The sequence below is a fragment of the Phyllobates terribilis genome, unplaced genomic scaffold, assembly GCF_046119375.1.
Source record: "Phyllobates terribilis strain yellow unplaced genomic scaffold, ASM4611937v1 Scaffold_3__8_contigs__length_932513732, whole genome shotgun sequence".
Lineage (NCBI taxonomy): Eukaryota > Metazoa > Chordata > Amphibia > Anura > Dendrobatidae > Phyllobates > Phyllobates terribilis.
Window position 1 is genome coordinate 889,837,792 of NW_027362763.1, and position 24,375 is coordinate 889,862,166.

At 41.7% G+C, this 24,375-nt stretch overlaps 1 protein-coding gene across 9 annotated transcripts in view; it reads left to right on the forward strand.

Moving 5' to 3' along the window:
* The window catches only part of STXBP5 (syntaxin binding protein 5), a 503,632-nt gene that overhangs the window by 363,000 nt on the left and 116,257 nt on the right, over nt 1-24,375 (forward strand). For 6 of the 9 annotated variants that reach the window (XM_073672694.1, XM_073672695.1, XM_073672696.1 and 3 more), the window contains exons 12-16: nt 8,012-8,159; nt 8,239-8,306; nt 18,966-19,006; nt 23,547-23,603; nt 24,031-24,251. In XM_073672694.1, coding sequence (XP_073528795.1) covers nt 8,012-8,159; nt 8,239-8,306; nt 18,966-19,006; nt 23,547-23,603; nt 24,031-24,251 — 535 coding nt within the window. The remainder of the gene's footprint in view (nt 1-8,011; nt 8,160-8,238; nt 8,307-18,965; nt 19,007-23,546; nt 23,604-24,030; nt 24,252-24,375) is intronic. The other 3 variants (XM_073672697.1, XM_073672699.1, XM_073672702.1) reach the window with 1 other exon arrangement.

A 24,375-nucleotide genomic window follows, 5' to 3' on the forward strand; every position in this document is an offset into this window, starting at 1 on the left:
CTGATGCATCTGTGGACTCGGTGAGGTTGGCAGCAAAGTCAGCAGCACTGTCAAATGCGGCTCGGCGAGCCTTGTGGATTAAAAGCTGGCCAGGGGATTTACAGACTAAGTCCAGACTGTGTACAATCCCGTGTGAAGGGGAATACCTCTTTGGTCAGACCATGGACGACTTATTGGAGAAAGCGGGGGACCCTAAGAAGGGGTTTCCATCAGTACCTCTACCCTCCTTTAAGAGATCGTTCCGGAAGAGGAAATTTTTCCGGAAGAGATATTTCAGGGAGCAAGACAAGTCTGATGAAAGAGGTCGAAAAGGTAGAGGTCTACTCTTTGGTCCGTCTCCAAAAAATTAGCAGAAGACAGGGGATACACAATCAGCCCAGGTGGGAGGGAGATTGTCATTTTTTGTCCCAGCTTGGGAACAGATTTCTCATAGTAATTGGATTTTGAGCCTGATTAAGTATGGTCTTAAGTTTCAATTTAAAGCATTGCCTCACAAAAGGTTCATGGTTGTTTCCTCCAGTTCTTCCCCAGAACGCCAGGCTGCCCTCGTTTCGGAAGTACAAACCCTAATAAGAAAGCACGTCCTGATTGAGGTTCCGGAAGCTGAAAAGGGTCTTGGTTTCTACTCCCCGCTCTTCTTGATTCCGAAACCGGATGGAAGTTTCAGGACAATTATAAATGTGAAATCCCTGAATAATTTCCTTAAAATACACACCTTTAAAATGGAGTCTTTAAAATCCGTAATAAAGTTTCTTTTTCCCCACTGCTATATGGTAGTGCTCGATCTCAAAGATGCGTATTACCATATCCCAATTCATAGTGATTACCAGAAATACTTGAGGCTGGCCATTGAAATAGACGGGGTGGTTAAACACTTCCAATACACTGCACTCCCCTTCGGTTTAGCTATAGCCCCACGGGTTTTTACTAAAGTAATGGCGGAAGTTATGGCCCATATAAGAGAAAGGGACATTCTAATTATCCCTTACCTGGATGATCTCCTGATAGTGGGGAATTCGTTGGTTCAATGCGAGACCCACCTGCAGGGGACCATGTCGGTCTTAAAGAGTTTGGGGTGGTTTCTAAATTTAGAAAAATCTAGACTATCTCCACTCAAGGTACAACAATATCTGGGGGTCATATTAGATTCCAGGAAACAGCTATGTTGTCTTCCAGAAGAGAAAATTGATAGAATCCGGGAGTTGGTAGAACAATGTATACGTAAACCTTCTATGTCACTCCGTAAGGCCATGTCACTATTGGGAACCTTCTCCTCCACTTTTCCTGCGGTTCGTTGGTCACAATTGCATTCAAGAGCCTTTCAGTGGGATGTGTTGTACAATAACGCAGCTTTAGAGGGGCATCTAGACCGTAAGTTTACGCTAGGTCCTCGTGCCATATGGTCCCTTCGTTGGTGGTTACGACAAGACAATCTTGCTAAAGGGGTTCCCTGGGAATGTAGTCCAACTGTAGTCTTGTCCACTGATGCAAGTGCTACAGGTTGGGGAGCTCACTTTGAAGGGAAATTAGTGCAGGGAACCTGGTCAAGCAGTGAGCAACAGTTGTCATCAAATGTTAAGGAGCTTCTGGCGGTGCAGCATGCGTTCAACGAGTTCCTTATATATTTTCAGGACCAGCATGTCCGTGTACTCTCGGACAATCAAGTCACGGTAGCTTACATAAACCACCAAGGGGGAACCCGCTCAAGAAACTTGATGAGGGTAGCGAACGCACTTCTGCTGAAAGCCGAAGATCACCGTCTCTCTCTTTCGGCTACTCATCTAAAAGGCAAGGAAAACATCACAGCGGATTTCCTCAGCCGTACTTTTGTAAAAGAAGGAGAGTGGTCCCTAAATACACAAATATTCTCCAGAATCGTAGAGATGTGGGGCCTTCCGACTGTGGACTTATTCGCAACAAGAGCCAATCGGAAAGTGGAAAATTTTTGTTCCTTAGACCCCAGAGAAGGACCCCTGGCAGTGGACGCCTTTATGGTTCCCTGGAGTTTTCCTCTGGCATATGCCTTCCCTCCCATGATCCTGCTCCCAGCGGTGATAAAAAAAGATCAGGGCAGACCGGGCCAGAGTGATACTCGTATGTCCCTTTTGACCGTGGTTCCCTTGTCTCCGGAAGATGTCCATATCAGATCCCTGGGTTCTTCCGGAGATTCCGGACCTCCTCGCTCAAGGGCCACTTTCCCATCCTCCAACCCCGAGTCTACATTTGACGGCGTGGAATTTGAGAGGGTGTTATTGACCAACAAAGGATTCCCCGCAAATGTAGTGAATACTCTCCTGGCTAGCAGAAAACCTGTTACCACCCGTATTTATGCCAGGACCTGGAGGAAGTTTCTGTCCTTTGCAGAAGTTAAGGTGGAGGAGGGGCCCCCTATTGGGAAAATTCTGGAATTTCTGCAACGAGGCTTAGAATTAGGTCTCACTACCAGTACCTTGAAAGTACAGGTGTCGGCATTGGGAGCTTTATTTTCTTCCAATATTGCAGATAACTATTGGATAGGCCGTTTTATAAAAGCTTCCTTTAGGTGTAGACCCATTACTAAAGCAAAGATGTCTCCCTGGGATTTGAATTATGTCTTAGATGCCTTGACCAGTCCTCCTTTTGAGCCACTAGATTTAGTCTCCCCCAAAATTATTTTCCTAAAGACGGTCCTGTTAGTAGCCCTAACTTCAGCCAGGAGAGTCAGTGACCTACAGGCCCTTTCAATATGCCCTCAATTCACGCAAATTCTGGACGATAGGATTATATTAAAACCTGATCCAGCCTTTCTTCCTAAAGTTGCCACTCGATTCCATAGAACCCAGGAAATAGTTCTCCCAACTTTTTGCTTTCCGCCCAAAAATCAAAAAGAGGAGAGACTTCACACTTTAGACGTTAGGAGGTGCGTACTAAGGTACTTAGAAGTAGCACATGGCTTTAGAAAGGATAAGTCCCTATTTATTTGCTATCAGGGGGCTAGGAAGGGTTGTAAGGCCTCAAAGGCTACAATCGCTAGATGGATCAAGGAGGCCATTTCCCTCGCATACTCCTCAGGGGATAAAGAGATACCGGAGGGATTGAGGGCGCATTCTACCAGAGCGGTGTCAACCTCCTGGGAGGAGAAGACAGGGCTTTCCATTGAGGAGATTTGTAAGGCTGCCACTTGGTCTTCTCCCTCTACTTTCTATAGGCACTATAGATTGGATCTGGGTGGCTCTGCAGATCTCACTTTCGGGAGAAGGGTGCTTCAAGCTGTGGTCCCTCCCTAATTTCCTTCGTCTCTGTAATTCTCTCACGTGGTGCTGTCATGGACGACCGAATAAAGCCTTAGTTACTTACCGGTAACGGGATTTTTCGGAGCCCATGACAGCACCCGTATATTCCCTCCCTTCACTGGTGTTGTGCACTCCTGTAGATTTGATTTCTTTTTGTGCACCCTTGTGGGAAATTGATGAAAAGTAATGTACTTAATGTGATTATGTTTTGTTATAACTAACTTTGGCGGTACTCTCATGCTCTGTTAACTAAACTGAGGTGGAAAGAGAGGGCCGCCCTTTTTAACCTGTAGGTTTCCTGTCCTTGATGGGCGGATCCTCTCTCTCACGTGGTGCTGTCATGGGCTCCGAAAAATCCCGTTACCGGTAAGTAACTAAGGCTTTCTCAGCAAAAACACATCCAGGGCCGGCGTCAGCACCCGGCGCACCCGGGCAAGTGCCGGGGCCCTGAGCAGGCAGAGGGGCCCACTGGAGGTCGCGCACCCCACCGGGCTATGGGCGGAGGAGAGCGGTGCCAGCGCCCGCCCTTCTCTCCCGCTTGCTCAGGGCCCCGGCAGCCGGATACTTACCTCTCCCCGTGCCTCCGCAGATCCGCTGTCTTCCTGCTCTGCGCTCCCTGTGACGTCTTTCCACCGCGCGCTCCCCTGAGCCGTCACAGGGAGCGCAGAGCGGGACGACACCGGTGACGCTGGAGTACAGACCTGAGCAGCTGCAGCAGGTGAGGAGGAGTGAGGTGAGTATTCGATTTATTTTTTTAATGTATGGAGGCATGGGGCATTATATTAGGGGTGACATCCTGCATGGGACATTATATTAGGGGTGACATCCTGCATGGGGCATTATATTAGGGGTGACATCCTGCATGGGGCATTATAAGGGGGGTGGTGACATCCTGCATGGGGCATTATAAAGAGAGTGTGTGACATCCTGCATGGGGCATTATAAAGAGAGGGGGGGTGACATCCTGCATGGGGCATTATAAAGAGAGGGGGGGGTGACATCCTGCATGGGGCATTATAGAGAGAGGGGGTGACAGCCTGCATGGGGCATTATAGAGAGAGGGGGTGAAATCCTGCATGGGGCATTATAGAGGGGGAGGTGACATCCTGCATGGGGTATTATAGAGAGAGGGGGTGACATCCTGCATGGGGCATTATAGAGAGAGGGGGTGACATCCTGCATGGGGCATTATAGAGAGAGGGGGTGACATCCTGCATGGGGCATTATAGAGAGAGGGGGTGACAGCCTGCATGGGGCATTATAGAGAGAGGGGGTGACATCCTGCATGGGGCATTATAGAGGGGGAGGTGACATCCTGCATGGGGCATTATAGAGGGGGAGGTGACAGCCTGCATGGGGCCTTGTACCCCCCCTCTTTATAAGGCCCCATGCAGGCTGTCACCCCCCTCTCTTTATAATGCCCCATGCATGATGTACCCCCCCTCTTTATATCATGCATGGGGCATTATAAAGAGAGGGGGGTGACATCCTGCATGGGGCATTATAAAGAGAGGGGGGTGACATCCTGCATGGGGCATTATAAAGAGAGGGGGGTGACATCCTGCATGGGGCATTATAAAGAGAGGGGGGTGACATCCTGCATGGGGCATTATAAAGAGGGGGGGGTGACATCCTGCATGGGGCATTTATAAAGAGGGGGGGGTGACATCCTGCATGGGGCATTATAAAGAGGGGGGGTGACATCCTGCATGGGGCCTTATAAAGAGGGGGGGTACATCCTGCATGGGGCCTTATAAAGAGGGGGGGTACATCCTGCATGGGGCCTTATAAAGAGGGGGGGTACATCCTGCATGGGGCCTTATAAAGAGGGGGGGTACATCCTGCATGGGGCATTATAAAGAGGACGGGTGACAGCCTGCATGGGGCATTATAAGGGGGGGAACAGCCTGCATGGGGCATTATAAGGGGGGGAACAGCCTGCATGGGGCATTAGAAGGGGGGGGGGGAACAGCCTGCATAGTGCTTTATGTGGGGGGAACAGCCTGCATGGAGCATTATAAAGGGGGGGGCAGCCTGTATGGGGCATTATGTGGGGGGTAACAGCCTGCATGGAGCGTTATATGGGGGCCAGTATCCTGTATGGAGCGTTATATGGGGGCCAGTATTCCGTATGGAGCCTTATATGGAGGCCAGTATTCCGTATGGAGCCTTATATGGGGGCCAGTATTCCGTATGGGGCCTTATATGGGGGCCAGTATTCCGTATGGGGCCTTATATGGGGGCCAGTATTCCGTATGGGGCCTTATATGGGGGCCAGTATTCCGTATGGGGCCTTATATGGGGGCCAGTATTCCGTATGGGGCCTTATATGGGGGCCAGTATTCCGTATGAGGCCTTATATAGGGGCCAGTATTCCGTATGGGGCCTTATATGGGGGTCAGTATTCCGTATGGGGCCTTATATGGGGGCCAGTATTCTGTGTGGAGCGATTCGCCGGTTTCTGAGCTATTGTGGAATTTACAATAGATATTGCTCATGTAATGTAAGAAGTGAAATCTTTGCATTGTACTATATATATATATATATATATATATATATATATATATATATATATATATATATATATATATATATATATATATATATATATATGTGTGTGTATATATATATATATATATATATATATATATATATATATGTATGTATATGTATATTTCTCTGCGGTATCTGTGCATCATGAATCGTGGTATGTATTAAAGGGGCCCTCTGAGACTTTCGCCCGGGGCCCAGAAACACCTGGAGCCGGCCCTGAACACATCTTATGAGTCATACAGGGAGGACTTTTTTCAATGTTCTATAACCTGTATGCCCATATTAATTGGTTAGATAGGTCAAATGTGGTGACAGATTCCCTTTAAGGTTTACATTAGATTTGGTTTCTAACTGACATTTTGTATACAATGTTGATACCTATGATCCATTCAGTGGGTGAAAGAAGTATTGAACACGTCACCTATTTTCTAAGTAAATATATTTCTAAAGGTGCTATTGACATGAATTTCTCACCCATCCAATTCACAAAGGCAAAGAAATCAAACCATAGATGTCCATAAATTAAGTTATGTGTAATAATGAGAAATGACACAGTGAAAAAGTATTGAACATATGAAGAAAGAGATGAAAAAAGCCATGGAAAGTCATGACAACAGCTGAAATATATAAATAGTTAGAAAACAATCCTGCCACTTAGTGAAAAATATCATCTGGTTCAACTGATGGCCTATAAAAAGGTGTCTCATTACCAAGGTGCCACACAAGAAAAAATTCATGATGGGTAAAACCAGTGAGATGTCTCAAGTCCTTCGCAACCTTATTGTTGTAAAACATACAGATGGCATGAAGAGTTATCAGAAGAGCTGTCCAAGAGCCAAGGACCACCTGTGGAGAGCTACAGAAAGATCTGGAAGCAGCAGGTACAATTGTTTCAAAGAAAACAAGTAATGCACTTAACCTCCACGGCTTATATGCATGCTTACCATGCAAGACTTCATTCCTGAACAAAAAGCGTGTTCAAGCACATTTATAGTTTGGTCAACATTTAAACAAGCCTGTGAAATACTGGGAGAATATAGTTAAATCAGATGAGACCAAAATTGAACTCTTTGGATGCCATAATACACACCATGTTTGGAGGCCAAAAGGCACTGCATATCACCCCATAATACCATAACAAAAGTGAAGTTTAGAGGTGGGAACATCATGCTGTGGGTCTGTTTTTCAGCATACGGCACTGACAAAGTTCATATAATTGAAGGAAGGATGAATGGACAAATGTACTGAGACATTCTTGATAAAAAAAAATCTTCTGCCATCTACCAGGATGATAGTGGAAACAAGGGTGGACAGTTGAGCAAGACAATGTTCTCAAACACACAGCCAAGGAAACTCTCCAATTGGTTTTAGAGAAAGCGCATAAAACTGCTAGAATGGCCCAGCCAATCACTTGACCTGAATCCAATAGAACATTTATGGAAAGAACTAAAGCTCCAAGTTCAAAGTAGCTCAAGGAACCTTCATGATTTGTAGAGTGTTTGTGTGGAAGAATGGGCCAAAATCACACCTGAGCAATGCATGTGACTAGTTTTTCCATATAGGAGGCGTCTTGAAGCTGTCATCACCAACAAAGGCTTTTATACGAAGTAATAATTACATTTCAATAAGTGTGTTCAATACTTTTTCCCTGTCATTTCTCATTATTACTCATAACTTAATGTATGGACAACTATGGTTTGATTTCTTTGCCTGTGTGGATTGGATGGGTTGTTACCAACATCTGGTGAGAATTTCATGTCAATAGCACCTTAAGAAATATATTTACTTAGAAAACCGGTGACTTATTTCACCTGATGTATGTTAGTGATAACAGTACTCAATATGAAATGACAAGCTCTAAATATGCCAGCCATTTTCATACTTTTTTACATTTGTTAATTTTAGAGAAAACTAGCTGCACCAGATTCACAATAATTTCTTACTATGGCATTTAAGTGTGGCATGTACAACAAGAAAACGATAAATGTCAGGAGTTTTGCTAAGAGTATATTGATCTTTCATAGCAGAGACAGGGCTGCCGTGAGCTTCCATTCTATTTTCCTAAAACACAAGTTGGTTGTCAGAAATGAAAATATGAGAAGAGAAAACCGTGATAAGCAGAAGATTATTGCTATTTGTTTGGGTGGTGCTCCGCTGTGATACGTTACTAATTTTTCTTTTGGCAGATATCCTATATTTGAAAACCCTTATCCTCTGAGCATACACGAGTCTCCGGTCACTTGCTGTGAGTATTTTGCGGACTGTCCTGAGGATCTTATCCCTGCACTTTATTTTGTTGGCAACAGGCAAAAGCGACAAGGTTACAGTAAAAAGGTGAGCGCTGATCACACACATATGTACGGATATTTTCTTATTTCATCTGGCTCATAAGTTTGATTTTGTTTTATTACAGGAATGGCCCATCAGTGGTGGTAACTGGGGTGTTGGCACTCAAAGTTACCCAGAGATAATAATCACAGGGTAAGTCAGTACCACAGTACAGTAGCCTTTCCATATATTACCCCATTAAGATCAAAAGCTAATGTTTACTCATTCTGTGGTATGTAACCCCTTTACCCCGAAGGTTGTTTGCACGTTAATGACCAGGCCAATTTTTACAATTCTGACCACTGTCACTTTGTGTTAATAGCTCTGGAACGCTTCAACGGATCCTACTGATTCTGAGACTGTTTTTTGTGACATATTGTACTTCATGATAATGGTAAAATTTATTTACAATATGACAATTTTACACCATTTGTCAGTGAAGAAAGAATAATTAAATTTTTACCACCAAAGTTTTGTTTTGTCCCCAGATTTTACATTTTCACACTGAGAAATGGGTAAAAATGGCACCAAAATTTGTCACACAAGTTTTGCTGAACGTAGAAATACCCCATATGTGGTTGTACAGTGCTGCTTAGCCACACTGTGAGACTTGGGAGGGACAGAGCGCTATCTGTCTTCTGAAGCGCAGATTTTCCTAGAATAGTATGCAGATTCCATATACACAGCGCCTACGTAATTCAGATGAACCCCTGAGGGATCCATTCCCTAAAATGAGGCAGCAGAGTTAGGCATCTTTCACACGTCAATGTGTCTGTTACGTGTGGTGACAGTTTCCACACGGACCGGAGACACATAAACACGCAGTGTATGGACACACTTTTCCCCAGGCCGTGTTTCCGTGGGCAAAAACACGTTCACGTGTCCATTTTTTTTGTAAAACATCCCACACTAATGACACACGGATGGCATCTGTGTCATCAGTGTGACACGTACCGGTGCCTGGGAATCCGTGTACAGTTAGCACTGTTCCCAAGCGCCGGGTGCTGAACGCTGCCCTCATCTTTGTCCTCTGCTTGCACTGTGATCAGCGCGAGCAAGGGACAATGAGAGCAGTATTCTGCTTCTGCTGTGTCCTGGTGTAAAAAATAAGAATAAAATAAAAAAAATCCTTATACTCACCTGTCCGAAGATATCTTCCACTGTAATCCACCTGACCGCTCACGCAGAGGAGCCGGGGAGAAAGACTCGCTCCAGAGAGTGAGCCCCGGAGCTGCGCTGAGCTCAGTGAGTGACAGGACACAACTCGCTGAGCGCAGCTCTAGGGCTCTCTTGCTGGAGCAAGTCATTCTCCCCGACTCCTTGGCGTGAGCAGTCAGATGGGTTACAGGAGGGGACATCTTCAGATAGGTGAGTATAAGGATTTTTTTATTTTCTTATTTTTACACCAGGACCCAGTGGGAGCAGAATACTGCTCTCAACATTGTCCCTAGCTCACGCTGATCGCAGCGCCGGCTGGGGACAAAGATAAGGGCAGTGTCCAGCACCCAGCGCTTGAGAACAGCGCTAACTGTACCGCTGATTCCCAGGCGCCGGTACATGTGCTCCTCATGGAGTACACGGTTGCAACATGTATGCCACACAGGTGCACACGGACACACACATCTCCGGTACTGTTTTTTTCGGTACTGGAAATATCAAAACGTGCGAAACTGGTCTTTCTCTGGACTCTGTCTGGCCTCTGTTTAGCTGTGTCATTTTTTTCAGAGGTTTACAAAACTGTGGCCGACAGCACTTTTATGCACGCCTAATAAAAAGATGGACACATTGGGATCACAGTGCCTCCATCTACCTCATTACAGGGAATCTTCCGCCGGGGGCTCCATCTGAATCACGTATTTCAGAGATTTACACGGAAACCCCAGTGTAAGCACTCAGCGTAGGATAAATGTGAGCTGAGCCATACTGCAATCTTTGGGAGGCAGAATGAACAAATCAGCAGCAGGTGAAGAATTGGGTTTTATTTATTTTTATGCCGGTCCTCGTGCGGCATAAGTGATTAGACGACTTTATTCTTCGGGTCGGTTCGATTACAGCGATACCAGATTTATATTGGGTTTTTATGTGTGGCAACTGTCACACACTAAAAAAACGTTTTTTTGCAAAGACTAGATTTTGCAACGCCGTATTTTGAGAGCTATCATTTTTCCATATTTCTGCCGACAGTCATGTGAATGCATGTTTTTTGCGGGATACCTTGACTTTTTTATTTGCGCATGAAATTTTTTGATCGCATTCTAGTCTGAATTTTGGGAGACAGAATAAACAAAAATCAACAATTCAGGAAATGTTTTTTTTTTTTATGCCGTTCTGCTTATGGTAAAATTGATAAGGCAGCTTTATTCTTCGGGTCAGTACGTTTACAGCGATACTAGATTTATATTGTTTTTTTATGTTTTGGCGCTTTTACACAAAAACTATTTTGTAGAAATAATTATTTTTTTTGCTTTGCTTTATTCCGAGAGGTATAACTTTTTTATTCTTTAGCTGATGGAGCTGTATGGCGGCTTGTGTTTTTCAGGCCAAGATGACGTTTTCAGCGATACCATTTTTATCTACATTCGTCTTTTTGATCGCCTTTTATTCCACTTTTTGTTCGGTGGTGTGATGATAAAGCATAGTTTTTTGCCTTTTGTTTTTTTTTTTAACAGTGTTCACTAAAGAGGTTAACTATTGGGACAGTTTTATAGGTCGGTTTGTACCAGATGCAGCGATCCCAAATAGGTGTACTATTATTGTTTGCTTTTTTTCATAATAATTTATAGGTACTATATACACTTAAAACCAGAAGTTTACATACACTGTATAAAAAGAAACAAATGCATGTTTTTCTTAATATCTGACATGAAATCAGAATAAACCTTTCCCGTTTTAGGGCAATTAAGATTACCAGAATTTTTAATATTTGCCAAATGCCAGAATAATGAGAGAGAGAGAGAATGTTTTAAGGCTTTTTTATTACTTATTGCAAAGTCAAAAGTTTACATACATTCTTTAGTATTTGGTACCATTGCCCTTAAACTGAATGACTTGGGTTAAAACGTTTGGGATATCCTTCCACAAGCTTCTCACAATAGTTGGTCGGAATTTGGGCCCATTCCTCCTGACAAAACTGGTGTAACTGATCCAGGTTTGTAGGTTGCCTTGCTCGCACGTGCTTTTTCAGTTTGCCCATAAATTTTCAATAGGATTGAGATCAGGGCTTTGTGATGGCCACTCCAAAACATTGACTTTGTTCTCCCTAAGCCACTTTGTTACCATTTTGGCAGTATGCTTCCGGTCATTGTCCATTTGGAAGATCCATTTCTGCCCAAGCTTTAACTTCCTGTCTGATGTCTTGCGATGTTGCTTCAGTATTGCCATATAATCTTCTTTTCTCATGATACCATCTATTTTGTGAAGTGCACCAGTGTCTCCTTCAGCAAAACAACCCCACAACATGATGCTGCCAACCCCATGTTTCACAATTGGGATGGTGTTTTTAGGCTTCCAAGCTTCACCCTTTTTCCTCCAAACATAACGATGGTCATTATGCCTAGAAAGTTAAATTTTAGTTACATCAGAACACAGGACATGTCTCTAAAAATTAAGGTCTTTGTTCCTGTGTGCATTTGCAAACATTAATCTGGCTTTTTTATGTTTCTTCTGGAGTAATAGCTTCTTCCTGGCAGAGTGGCCTTTCAGTCCATGCTGATACAGTACTAGTTTCACTGTGGATATTGACACAATCTTACCAGCTTCCGCCATCATCTTCACAATGTCTTTTGCTTTTGTCCTTGGGTTGATATGCACGTGTCGGACCAAAGCACGTTCATCTCTGGGACACAGAACCCATCTTCTTCCTGAGTGGTATGATGGCTGGACATTCCCATCTTGTTTGTACTTGCGTGTAATTGTTTGTACAGATGGACGAGGCACCTTCAGGTATCTTGAAATTGTACCCAAGGATGAGCCAGACTTGTGCAAGTCAACAATTCTCTTCCTGATATCTTGGCTGATTTCCTTAGACTTTCCCATGATGCTACACAAAGAAGCAGTGTGTTTCAGGTGTGCATGAAAATACATCCAAAGGTTTGTCTCTAACTCAGACGTTGACAAAAAAACTATCAGAAGCTTCCAAACACATGACATCATCATATGGGCAGTCCAGAATTGTTTAAAGGCATAGTAATCTTAGTGTATATAAACTTTTGACTTTGCAGTAAGTAATACAAATGCCTTAAAACATTCTCTCTCTCTCATTATTCTGGCATTTGGCAAAAATTAAAATTATGGTAATCCTAATTGACATAAAACGGGAAAGGTTTATTCTGATTTCATGTTAGATATTGAGAAAAACATACATATGTGTCTTTTTATATAGTGTATATAAACTTCTGATTTCAACTGTATGTATACATTTTCTTTTTGTGTTGTTGTTTTTTTATATATATATTTTTACAACTTTTTTTAATACTTTCACTTTCTGCAGTCTGATCGCAGTTTAGAAGGTATAGCAGTGCAGGAGTACTGCTATACCTTATAACCTGTCAGTGTTGTAGACACAAGTTAGATCATGCACTGCTCATGACCTAACTTCATTGCTAGTGCCTGGTGACCCGGATGTCGTCATAACTACATCGGGTCACCATGGCAACGATTGGGACCCTGTCACGTCATTGTGCTGTCTCCGATCCAAAAGGAGGGGCTTCTGTCCCTCTTGCCTGCTCGCTAAATGCTGCGATCGCAGCATTTAGCGGGTTAAAGTGCCGGGAGCTGTGCGGGCACCTCTCCTGGCACTGAGAGCCGGGTGTCCGTGCTGGGAGCAGTGTAGGCACCGCTCCTGGCACGGAGAATCGGGTGTCAGAATCAGATGACACCCGGTGGCAATCGCATGCAAGCAAAATCGGCTAGACTTATCCATACGTCTAAGGTCGGTAAGTACCAGGCCATCTGGACGTTTCGATATGTCTAAGGTCAGAAAGGGGTTAAAAAGTAACCGTTTTAATTTTTATTCCATAAATCGATAGTACACTTGAAAATAAACAACTTTGTAATATATGTTATCAAAGAAATCTGCTTATTTCTCTGTGAGTACAGAGTATTAATTGTCAAAAATCTTAGTTCTTTCTTGGATAAAATCTGTATTCAGTGAAGGCAAACTTTTGTTACTGAGATGGAAGTTGACCGATGGTGCTGATAAGATCCCATGTAAATTGAGGAGGTGAGGGGGGGGAGGATGAGGTTGGAATTGTAGGCAAAGTTCCTATCCCTCTCTGGTCTACCTAGAATCTTTTCAGAAGTAACTGCCATCTCCTATCTCACCTATGAAAAAAATCTATCTTCACTGAACGCAGATTTTGCCAGAGAATTGAGATTTTTGAAAATTAAAGATTAGTTCTGGTGGAGAAAAAAGCAGATATTTCTAATAAGACATATTATAAAGTTGCTAATTTTCATGTATACGATTTATGAAATAAAAATGAAAACGGGTACTTTAAGATTTCAGCAAATGGAGAATATACATTATATAACAAAACCTTTTAATCTTCAAATTATACTTTTTTATTAAGCTCTTTATTTTGTCATTGGATGGAAAAATTGATCATTTCCCAGAGATGAAGGTCTTGACTTGCTTATATAAAGATCACATAGGCATATGATGCCTTACAGAACAGTATAACTTTTTCTTCTAACAAATCATGCTAGTAAGATATATTAGTACCAGCAATTAAAGAAGCTCTCCCACCAAAGTTTTTATCCTCTTAACATTTTGCAATCATCATATTATATAGCACTGTGTACTTACAATTGTTCAAGTGCGCTTTAACTCCTGACTCAGCTGCTCTGCTCCTCCCCTGTCAGGGACTTTGCAGGGAAAATAGACTTCCTGTTTCTAAATAGAGCTTAGAAGGATTCAGCTAATCTGTTTTAATCATGATGTCATAGACTAATGTAAAGGTGAAGAATTAACTAGGTAGAAAAGCAAAATGAGCAATTAAAGCCACGTGGAAGGAAAAAAATAAACATTTTTAATTTTTCACACAAAAATGTTCATTTAGCCTCAAATTTTGCATTTTTACAAGGGTAATGGGAGAAAATTAACCATACAATTTGGTGTGAGATTTCTCCAGAGTCTGACGATACTCTATATGTGGAGGAAAACTACTGTTCAGGCACGCGATAAGGCTCGAAACAGAGCACCATTTGAGTTTTAAAGCGCAATATTGGCTAGAATAGATAGCGGACACCATGTGGCGTTTGCAGAGCCTTATGTGCCTAAACAGTGGAAACCCGCCACAAATTACCCCATTTTGGAAACTACACTCCTCAAGGAATGTATCTATATGTGTGGTGAGCACCTTGAACCCACAGGTGCTTTACAAAATTTTATGTTGAGCTGTGAAAATGAAAAAATTCATTCCCACAAAAATGTTGCTTTTGCCCAAAATATTTCATTTTCACAAGGTTAACAGGAGAAAATGGACCATACAATCTGCTGTGCAGATTATCCTGAGTACACCAATACCCCACAGTTGGTGGAAAACTACTGTTTGGGCACGCGGCAGAGCTTGGAAGGGAAGGAGCGCTAATTGAATTCTGGAGCTCAATTTTGTCTGGAATAGGAATTGCGGTTGCCGTGTCATATTTGAAGAAACCCTAACATGCCAAAACAGCAGAAACCCCAAAAGTGACCTTATTTTGCAAACTGCACCTTTTGAAGAGTTCATCTAGCATTGTAGTGAGCATTTTTAACTCTCAGGCGACTCTCAGAATTGTATAACATTGCGCTGAGTCAATGGAAAATTTCCATTTTTTTCCACTAAAATGTTATTTGGCCCAAAGTTTTAAATTTTAAAAAGGGATAATAAGAGAAAATAAACCGCAAAGTATGTTACACAATTTCTCCTGAGTATGCCTATACCACATATGTGATCGAAAATGACTTTAAGGCACAGTGCAAAGCTCAGAAGGGAATAAGTACAGGTTATGGTTTGCGAGTTCCATGACACATTGCCAGAGCCCCTGAGGTGCCTGAACAGCAGAAACCCCCTATAAGTGACCTCATTTTACAAACTATACCTCTCAATGAATTCTCCTATGGGTGCAGTGATCATATTGAAACCACAGGTGTCACAGAATTTTTTTTATATCATTGGGCGGAGAAGAAAAATATTTTTTTTTTAGCCCCAAATTTTACATTGTCACATGGGAAAATGGGTAAAAATGGCACCAAAATTTGTCACACAATTTCTACTGAACATGGCAATACCTCATTTGTGCACCCCACACGGCGTGACTCTGCAAACTATTCTACGATAATTTGTTCTCAAACTGCATATACAGAGCCTCTAAAAGCCAGAAGAACAGAAACCCCCTTCATGTGACCCTATTTTGGAAATTACAGCCCTCTGGGAAGCAGCAAATCAGCCCCAGACCATCACACTACCCCCACCATATTTTACTGTTAGTATGATGTTCCTTTTCTGAAATGCTGTTACTTCTACGCCAGATGTAATGGACATATACCTTCCAAAAAGTTAAACTTTGGTCTTGTCAGTCCACAGAGTATTCTCCCAAAAGTCTTGGCGATCATCAAGATGTTTTCTGGCAAAACTGAGACGAGCCCTTGTTGTTTTTGCTCAGCGCTAGTTTTTGTCTTGGAGCTCTGCCATGCATACCATTTTTGCATAAACACTGACCTTAACTGAGGCAAGTGAGGCCTGCTGTTCTTTGGATGTTGTTGTGGGGTCTTTTGTGACCTCTTTGAGTCATCGCTGCACTCTTGGGGTAATCTTGGTCAGCCATCCACTCCTGGGAAGGTTCACCACTGCTCCATGTTTTCACCATTTATGGATAATGGCTCTCACTGTGGTTCACTAGAGTCCCAAAGCTTTAGAAATGGCTTTATAACCTTTTCCAGACTGATAGATCTCAATTACTTTGTTTCTCATTTGTTTCTGAATTTCTTTTAATCGTAGCATTATGTCTACCTTTTGAGGATCTTTTGTTCTAATTCACTTTTTCAGGCAGCTCCTTTTTAAGTGATTTCTTGATTGATAACAGGTGTGGCAGGAATCAGGCCTGTGTGTGGCTAAGGAAATTGAACTCCGCTTCCCAAGCATGATAAACCACAGTTAATTTATGTTTTAAGAAGGGGGGGTCCCTTTTTCACACAGGGCCCTTTATGTTTGGATTTAATTTTCCCTTAATAAAGATCTTCATGTAAAAACTGCATTTTCTGTTTACTTGTGTTATCTTTGTGTAATATTTAAATTTGTTTTGTTGTGATCTGAAACATTTAAGTGTGACAAACATGCAAAAGAATAAGAAATCAGTGAGGGGGCAAACACTTTTTCACACCACTGTACATCAGGGTTTCCATCTAAATCTCCGGATGACATGATTCAGATGAAACCCCCGAGGGATCCATTCACTATGATGAGGCAGCAGAGTTACTCTGGACTCCATCTGGCCTCTGTTCAGCAGTGTCCTTCTTTTCAGAGGTGCACAAAACTGTGGTCAATCGCTCTTTTATGCACGCTTAAAAAGACGGACACCGCCGAATCATAGTCCAGACAGTGTCCACAGTGCCTCCATCTGCCTCATTATAGGAAATCTTCCGTCAGGGGGTGGTGGTGGGGGTTTCGTCTGAATCACGTATTTCAGAGATTTACATGGAAAACCCTGGTGTAAACACTCAGTACAGTGCGCAGGATAATTGTGAGCCAAGCCTCACCAAGATCGTTGGGAAGCAGAATGAACAAATCAACAGCAGGTCAAGAATTTGTTGTATTTATTTTTTACTCCGTTCCTCGTGTAGTTTAAATGATTAGACAAATTTATTCTTCCAGCCGGTGCAACTACAGCGATACCAGATTCATGTTGTTTTTTTACATTTTGCTGCTGTCACACACTAAATGACGCTTTTTATTGCAAAACAAAGTTTTTGCATTGCCATATTTTGAGAGCTTGTTTTTTAAGGGATGAGTTGATGTTATTGGTATGATTTTTGATCACACAACATTTTTTGATCGTTTTCTATTCAAATTTTAGGAGGCAGAATGAACAAAAACCAGCAATTCAGGAATGGTTTTGTTTTTGTTTTTTTATTATGCCTTTCACGTGTGGTAAAAGTGATAAGGTAGCTTCATTCTTTGGGTCAGTATGATTACAGCGATACCACATTTATATAATTTTTTTATGTATTGGCGCTTTTACACATTAAAAACTATTTTATAGAAAAAAACAATTGTTTTTGCATCGCTTTATTCCAAGAGCTATAGCTTTTTTAATTTTTCTGCTGATCTAGCTGTATGGTGGCTTGTTTTTTGCGGGACAAGACGTTTTCCGCTATACCATTTTTATTTACATTATTCCAGAGTTTGTTCGGCGGTATGATGAAAGTACATATTTTTTGGCCACTTTTTTTATTTTTTACGATGTTCACTGAAGGGATTAACTAGTGGGACAGTTTTATAAGTCAGGATATTCCGGATGCGATTATACCAAATATGTTTACTTTTTGTTTATTTTTGTTTTTACATAAATATAGGCATTTATCAGATTAATATTTTTCTTTTTTTTTTTTACCTTGTGCCAGCTTGGGACATCAATTTTCCCTGCCCTGACCGCTGATCTAATACTTTGCAATGTTTTTGCATTGCAGGGCATTATATGAGCGTCTCGCACACAAGGAGGAGCAGGAACTTACAGGCCACCAACCCTCGGTGACCCCGCAGCCAACTTTAGGCCTGGGGTAATCATGAAGACCTTCAGTACAACATGATTGTAATCGCGTTATGCCGATCAGCGCAGAGAGGGAACTCCCTCTGTTATGCCCTTGGATTTTGCTGCCACTCTTGACAGCAGTATCAGAGGGGTTGAATGCCTCCAATTGGTACTAGCACAGATCGGGGGCTTTGCTGCATGGTAGGGTGTCAGCTCCCATATAGCGCTGACACCTGCCTTTCATCAAGCCGGCGCTCTGACTGAGAGCGCGCGATTGTCACTCAGTACATGTACTGCGGTTTGCAGGAACTCATCTCCCACAGTGCCGTACATGTACGGTGGATGTCATGAAGGGGTTAAAAAGCCTCTTTAAAAAAACATGCATGAATGGCTCCTCGAGTTTGTGAATGGGACTCCATAAAAAATCTCAGCTAGCCACTGCCTCAGTGAACATCATGTTTATAATTAAAATCTGGGTCAAACGTGCATTAAACTTTTATAACCATGATTTAAAAGCAACCTTTGGGAAAGTGGAACAGCTGTAAGGTGGATGAAGCCGGGTTACATTTAAATTTGTTAAAATGCATTTGTATAAAGGAACATATTGCATTTGAAAGCTTATTCAGGATTTATGCAGTTTTCTTTGAACTGATAATAAATGACATTTTAATTATTCTTGATGATAAAGGTTTAAATAGTTGCTCACAACTATTCTGTATTTATAAGGTAGTACACAGACTATCCATATGTTACCCTGTGGTGCTGCCATGAGGTACTTTATTGTCCTGTAGAAGCAAGGCTCTGGTCGTTTATAATACCGACTTATGTTTGACATCTGTAAGGAAAAGTGTATAATCTCATGGATTGCATTATCACACATAGAATTCTATAGGAGATCTGTCTGGTATCTGTGTCTCATTGATCCCAAATATGGCTGTGTATGAGGCCTTGTCAATGCCAGATAGGCTCGTACAATGAACAAGCTGTTGTGTCTGTATCTGAGCATCCTATTTAATATGTGTTGGTATGAGAAATGTTAAAAAACAAAACCTTTTAATAGATGTTTGTGTCTGTACTTTTCAGTCATGCGGATGGATCAATCAAATTTTGGGATGCGTCAGCAAGTGAGTTTTTTTTTCCTTTACATCCAAATGTAAGCCAACCAAGTACTTTGTTCTCTAATACCATTTGATATGGGGAAACCACTGAGTGGCTATACCATTAATTCTTTTTTCTTTACTTGCTTTACTTGTAAGATCACCATAATATCCTTGTGTGCAATCTTTGATCTGTGCTGCCTCGACATGTTACCTGTTTGGCCAATATGATCCTTAATACACTGCTCAAAAAAAATAAAGGGTACACTTAAATACCATATCCTAGATATCACTGAATGAAATATTCCCGGTGCAAATCTTTATTCATTACATAGTGGAAAGTGTTGAGAACAATAAAACATAAACATGAGCAATGTAAATCAAAATTAATTTCTCATGGATGTCTGGATTTGGAATGATACTCAAAATCAAAGTGGTAAATCAAATTACAGGCTGATCCAACTGCAGTAGAAATGCCTCAAGACAAGGAAATGATGCTCAGTATTGTGTGTGGCCCCACGTGCCTGCATGACCTTCCTACGACACCTGGGCATGCTCCGAATGAGACAGTGGATGTTCTCCTGAGGGACCTCCTCCCAGACCAGGATTAACGCATCAGTCAACTCCTGGACAGTCTGTGGTGCAACGTGGCATTAGTGGATGGGACAAGACATGATGTCCCAGATGTTCGCAATTGGATTCAGGTCTGGGGAATAGACCGGCCAGTCAAAAGCATCAATGCCCTCATCATGCAGGAACTTCTGACACACTTCAGCCACATGAGGCGTAACATTGTCATGCATCAGAGGGAACCCAGTTCCCACTGCACCTGCATATTATCTCATCCCTGTATCTAATGGCAGTCAGGGTACCTCTATCTAGCACATGGAGGCATGTTCGGCCCTCCAAAGAAATGCCTCCCCACACTAAAACTGACTCACTGCCAAGACGATCATGCTGGAGGATGTTGCAGGCAGCAGAACGTTCTCCACTGTGTCTCCAGACTCTGTCACTTGTGCTCAGTGTGAATCTGCTCTCGTCCGTGAAGAACACAAGGCGCCAATGTTGAATCTGCCAATTTTGGTGTTCTCTGGCAAATGCCAGTTGCCTTGCATGGTGTTGGGCTGTAAGCTCAACACTCACTTGTGGACGTCGGGCCCTCATGGAGTCTACTTCTTACAGTTTAAGCAGATACATGGATGTTAGTGTCCTGCTTGGAGTTACATTGTGTTCTTTAAGTGTTCCCTTTATTTTTTTGAGCAGTGTATTTCTGTGACAAGGTCCATTCTTAACAGTGTATTGTTAGCTGCAGTTTGTGCAGCATTTAATAATTCTGGCCTTTCAAAATGAAGAAGGTGGGTTGAATTAAACATGTTACAATTTAGAACTAAAGTGGTTTAGTCATTAAATAGAATGAGTGACTTTGTAATGTTTCCATATCGTCCTCTGTGATGGCACCACGCATGATTGACCTTTCTATAGACAGTGGTTAAAAAGTTCCTGCCGCAACCACTGTTCCCTGAGCTTTACCGCAGATGTGGCAGAGAGCAGCGGCAGTCTCCCTGGGTCCGTCCATGAGGGAGGGAAAGTGAAATATGAATGTGTGGTGCAGCATGATTCGAATGGTTGGATTTTCCGTTCTTTCCTTCCAGATATGCTGCTTAATTTCCATCATGTTGCTGACAAATTTGGAGTCCCAGAGTGCTACTACCTTTTGAGCTGATGAAGCAGTATACAGTTTTTTTTTATTTTGAATGCCTCTTCCAAAGAGGTTGTTCTTTTGTCACTTTTTATCATTTCTATGTCCTTTCAGATAAAATTTGTTGTAAAAAAAAAAAAAAAAAAAAGCTAAATTGTCCAAAAAGGAAGAGAGTAGAACTAGTAGATTGTGTAAAGAATTCAGAGTGGAATCCATAAAATCTTTCACCCATAGAAAGGGAAACATTTTACGTGCCCTGTACTTATCTGATGTCTATATTTTTTTCCACACACGATTTGAGCAATTTGTGACAAAAAAAAAAAAAGCTACATCTTTGGAAGAGAAAGTCAAGTTCATGGTCAGGTGGGCAAGGACAAGAAACTTACAAAGAGGGTCAGATTGCTTCAAAATTCAGTCCTTTCCATAATAAAAGATCATGCCCAACAAGACTGAAGGCTTGTTTTTTTTGCGAGTTTTCTTAAGGGCTCATGGTCATACTCTATAGCAACCAACATGAAAATAAGACTGTGAAACTTTAATATATGCGTTTTAACTGAATTGTCATGATAAAACTCTATTGTTACTCCTCAATGACAGTACTTTACTTTGGCACATAGGAGGTATTAAATCCCAAACAAATCCCATCAAACTTTTTTTTTTATTGGTCGGAGAAAAATCTTCTTGATCACCATGTCAGCTTAAAGAAGTAAAAAAAAATAGTTCCAGACAAAATATACATACAAAGGAAGGCGTCAGCAAATTAACGCATTTTGGGGGTTCCCATAACGGGTCTCTAAATACAGGAAAATGTTATTCTTTTTCTTGGGTGCATTTAACGCCATCTCATAGGTTGGATATGAAATGGAGACGTGCGCTTTTTCCAAATACAGAGCACTACAAAGTCAGCGTCTACAAAGATCATACTAATAGTTCCTCATCAAAAGAAAGTCTTGTCTCAAAATTGATCCCCAACATATTCACTGGCCTCTATAATACAACCTTCTGCTTCAAGTAAGATCTGGCTTGTGATGTCTCACTTAACTAAAGAATAGTGAGCTTCCCTCATAAAGTGATCTCTCCATGGCAACTAAGAATAATGGCGTTTTTCTATTTGCTTTAAAAAAAAAAAAAAAAAGATAGTTTTGCTGTGTAAAGTGTGTAAAGGAAAATCTTATGTTTCTATCTGATACTGGGGGCCATCAGAAGGTAAGTATGTATATTTTTTATTTTAAATTCTTTTTTTAACAGGTAATATGGTACCTGGGTCTGGAAGAGAGTCTCCTCTTCTCCAGACCTGGGTACCATCCGCGCATTGAATTGTATGAATTATGCATTGAATTATGCGATTCAATGCAAGTCAATGGCGGCAAAATTAATGGACATGCTGCGTATTTTTCCGCAATGATAATCCGCAGCGGAAATTTCGGCAGCATGTGCACAGCACATGCTTATTATCATTGGGGGACCATGGGCTACTTATTACCAAGCGTTTTTTAAGCGTTTTCGCTGCGGAAATTCCGCGGCAAAAATGCTTGAAAAACGTATAGTGGGCACACAGCCTTAAAGTACAGATTTCTATTTTAGGATGTTTGTTTTGTTTTTTTTTTTGTTTATTTTCAGAAACCAACTAATTAGTAGATCATAAATGAGTAAGGAAATTAATGAGAGCAGCTTCTAGGCAAAAATCTTTATTAAAGGACACTTGCGAGCTGATGCATGCTGCCCTATCCGCAGGAAGCATACATAAGGCCCTTGCTGTATGGGCTCACCCAGGTATGTTTGATCCTGAAACACAGAGGAGTTTCAAAGGAAAACATCATTTAATAGCCACCAATGACTGCGCTACACGAAATACTAGTCAGACAGATACGCACAGTGAGAGACCAGTCAATCGAGGGTAGCTGGCAAGGAGAAGCCGCTAGTGACCTGCCTGTCCGACTAATGTCCTATGCGGCTAGGTCCTCATCGGCTATTAAAGTATGTTTTTCTCTGAAACACCGCTGTATTTCTGAGTCAAATATACATAGCTGAGATCATACAGCCAGTGCCTGATACATGTTGGCCAATTCACAGGCAGCATGTATCCGCTGTCAGGTTCCCTTTAAGCCAGATCAGCCCTTAATGGAAATTGCATTCTGTGAGACTTAGCCCTTCGAGTTGGTGGCATCACTGGATTTATAAAACGGATCCTAGAATACGATTTTCATGGCTGTCAACTGATTAGGAGATACAGATTTCAAAACATTAATATTTGAAAATCAAAAACATTTTAAAATTTCACACTTCGGCTATGAGACTGCAAGTTGCGAAATACCTGCTTCTTTCTAAAAAGTAGAGAGAACAGTTTTTCATCGAATTTCAATCCAGAAACAAGGAGAAAAATATTACAAAGAATGCCATAGCAAATTTAATTAGGACCAAAGTTTTGTAATGTTAGATTGCAAGACACAGAACTGGCAAGGAGCCTACTTTATTGGGAGAGCAAGAGCATACTTGTGGGCTGAGATGCAGAGCGACTACATGATTCAGCCTCCTTACCTTTTGTGAGGTGACTTTGGTAAGACTTGATACATATTATGGCGTCACCTTTTGGAAAGAAAATATTGTTCCTCCCAAGTTCTATTCACTTTCTATCTCCCCAGTGGTACCATCATGGGGGACGGTATGGAAAAAGGGAATTGGTCCTACAGGGAATTCTGATTCCATGAGTCCACCATGACGGCATCATTCTTTCCATCTAAACTTTCTCTTGCATGTGAGTGTTTTGTTGGTTAATAAATATTACCAAATGATGGAGTCTGGTCTAGTAATCTGGTAAAGACTCCTAGATGGGGCCTTTTAACCGCTCTCCGATTCCTGTCCCTCCAGAGGTCAACGATCAATGTGCAGAAATGCCATCACAGTGGACTGGAAAACAAGTTACTGGTAAAGCTCACATTTTTTTCTTCTCCCTGGCCTTTGGTGTAAACTAAGGATGTCTTCATTCTGATCAACTTTAGTAATGTCTCTGAACATGTGTAAAATGTGTGCTTTTGGAACTCACATGTAAGCTAATATATCTGCACACAGAGTTACTAGTTTTTATTTCATGACTAAACATTCTCACTGATGAAACAAGTCTTAAACTGGAGCTTTTACCATAGATGTCTTCCTATGAAATGTTATTTATACAATATTTTTTGTATTCTGTAACATCAGTTTGCCTGCACATGGCAGATTGGGTTTTAACTTTTTAGAATGCATGCCACTTTACCAGATTAAAGCAATGTTTAGCTTGCATTAGTAAATGCCCATTTCTGAAGTAGTATTGTTAAAATGTTCCTAATGTTTTTGGGTGTGTTTTTTTTTCTAGTAACCTTGCAAATGTTGTATAAACTAAAGACAGCAAAAGTATTTGAGAAATCTCGGAATAAAGAGGATAAACCTAGCACGGACATTGTAGATGAAGATCCTTATGCCATACAGATGATCTCCTGGTGCCCAGAGAGCAGGATACTATGTGTGGCCGGTGTCTCAGCCCATGTCATCATTTATAGATTCAGCAAGCAGGAAGTGACTGCAGAGGTCATCCCGGTAAAGACCATGCTTTGCTTTTGCATGCCTTTTAAGTGGGAATCCTAAAGATTTTATACCCCTCTTAATTGATGACAGTCTAACATTCATGATAAATAATATTTGGCTGCAATAAGATGCAATG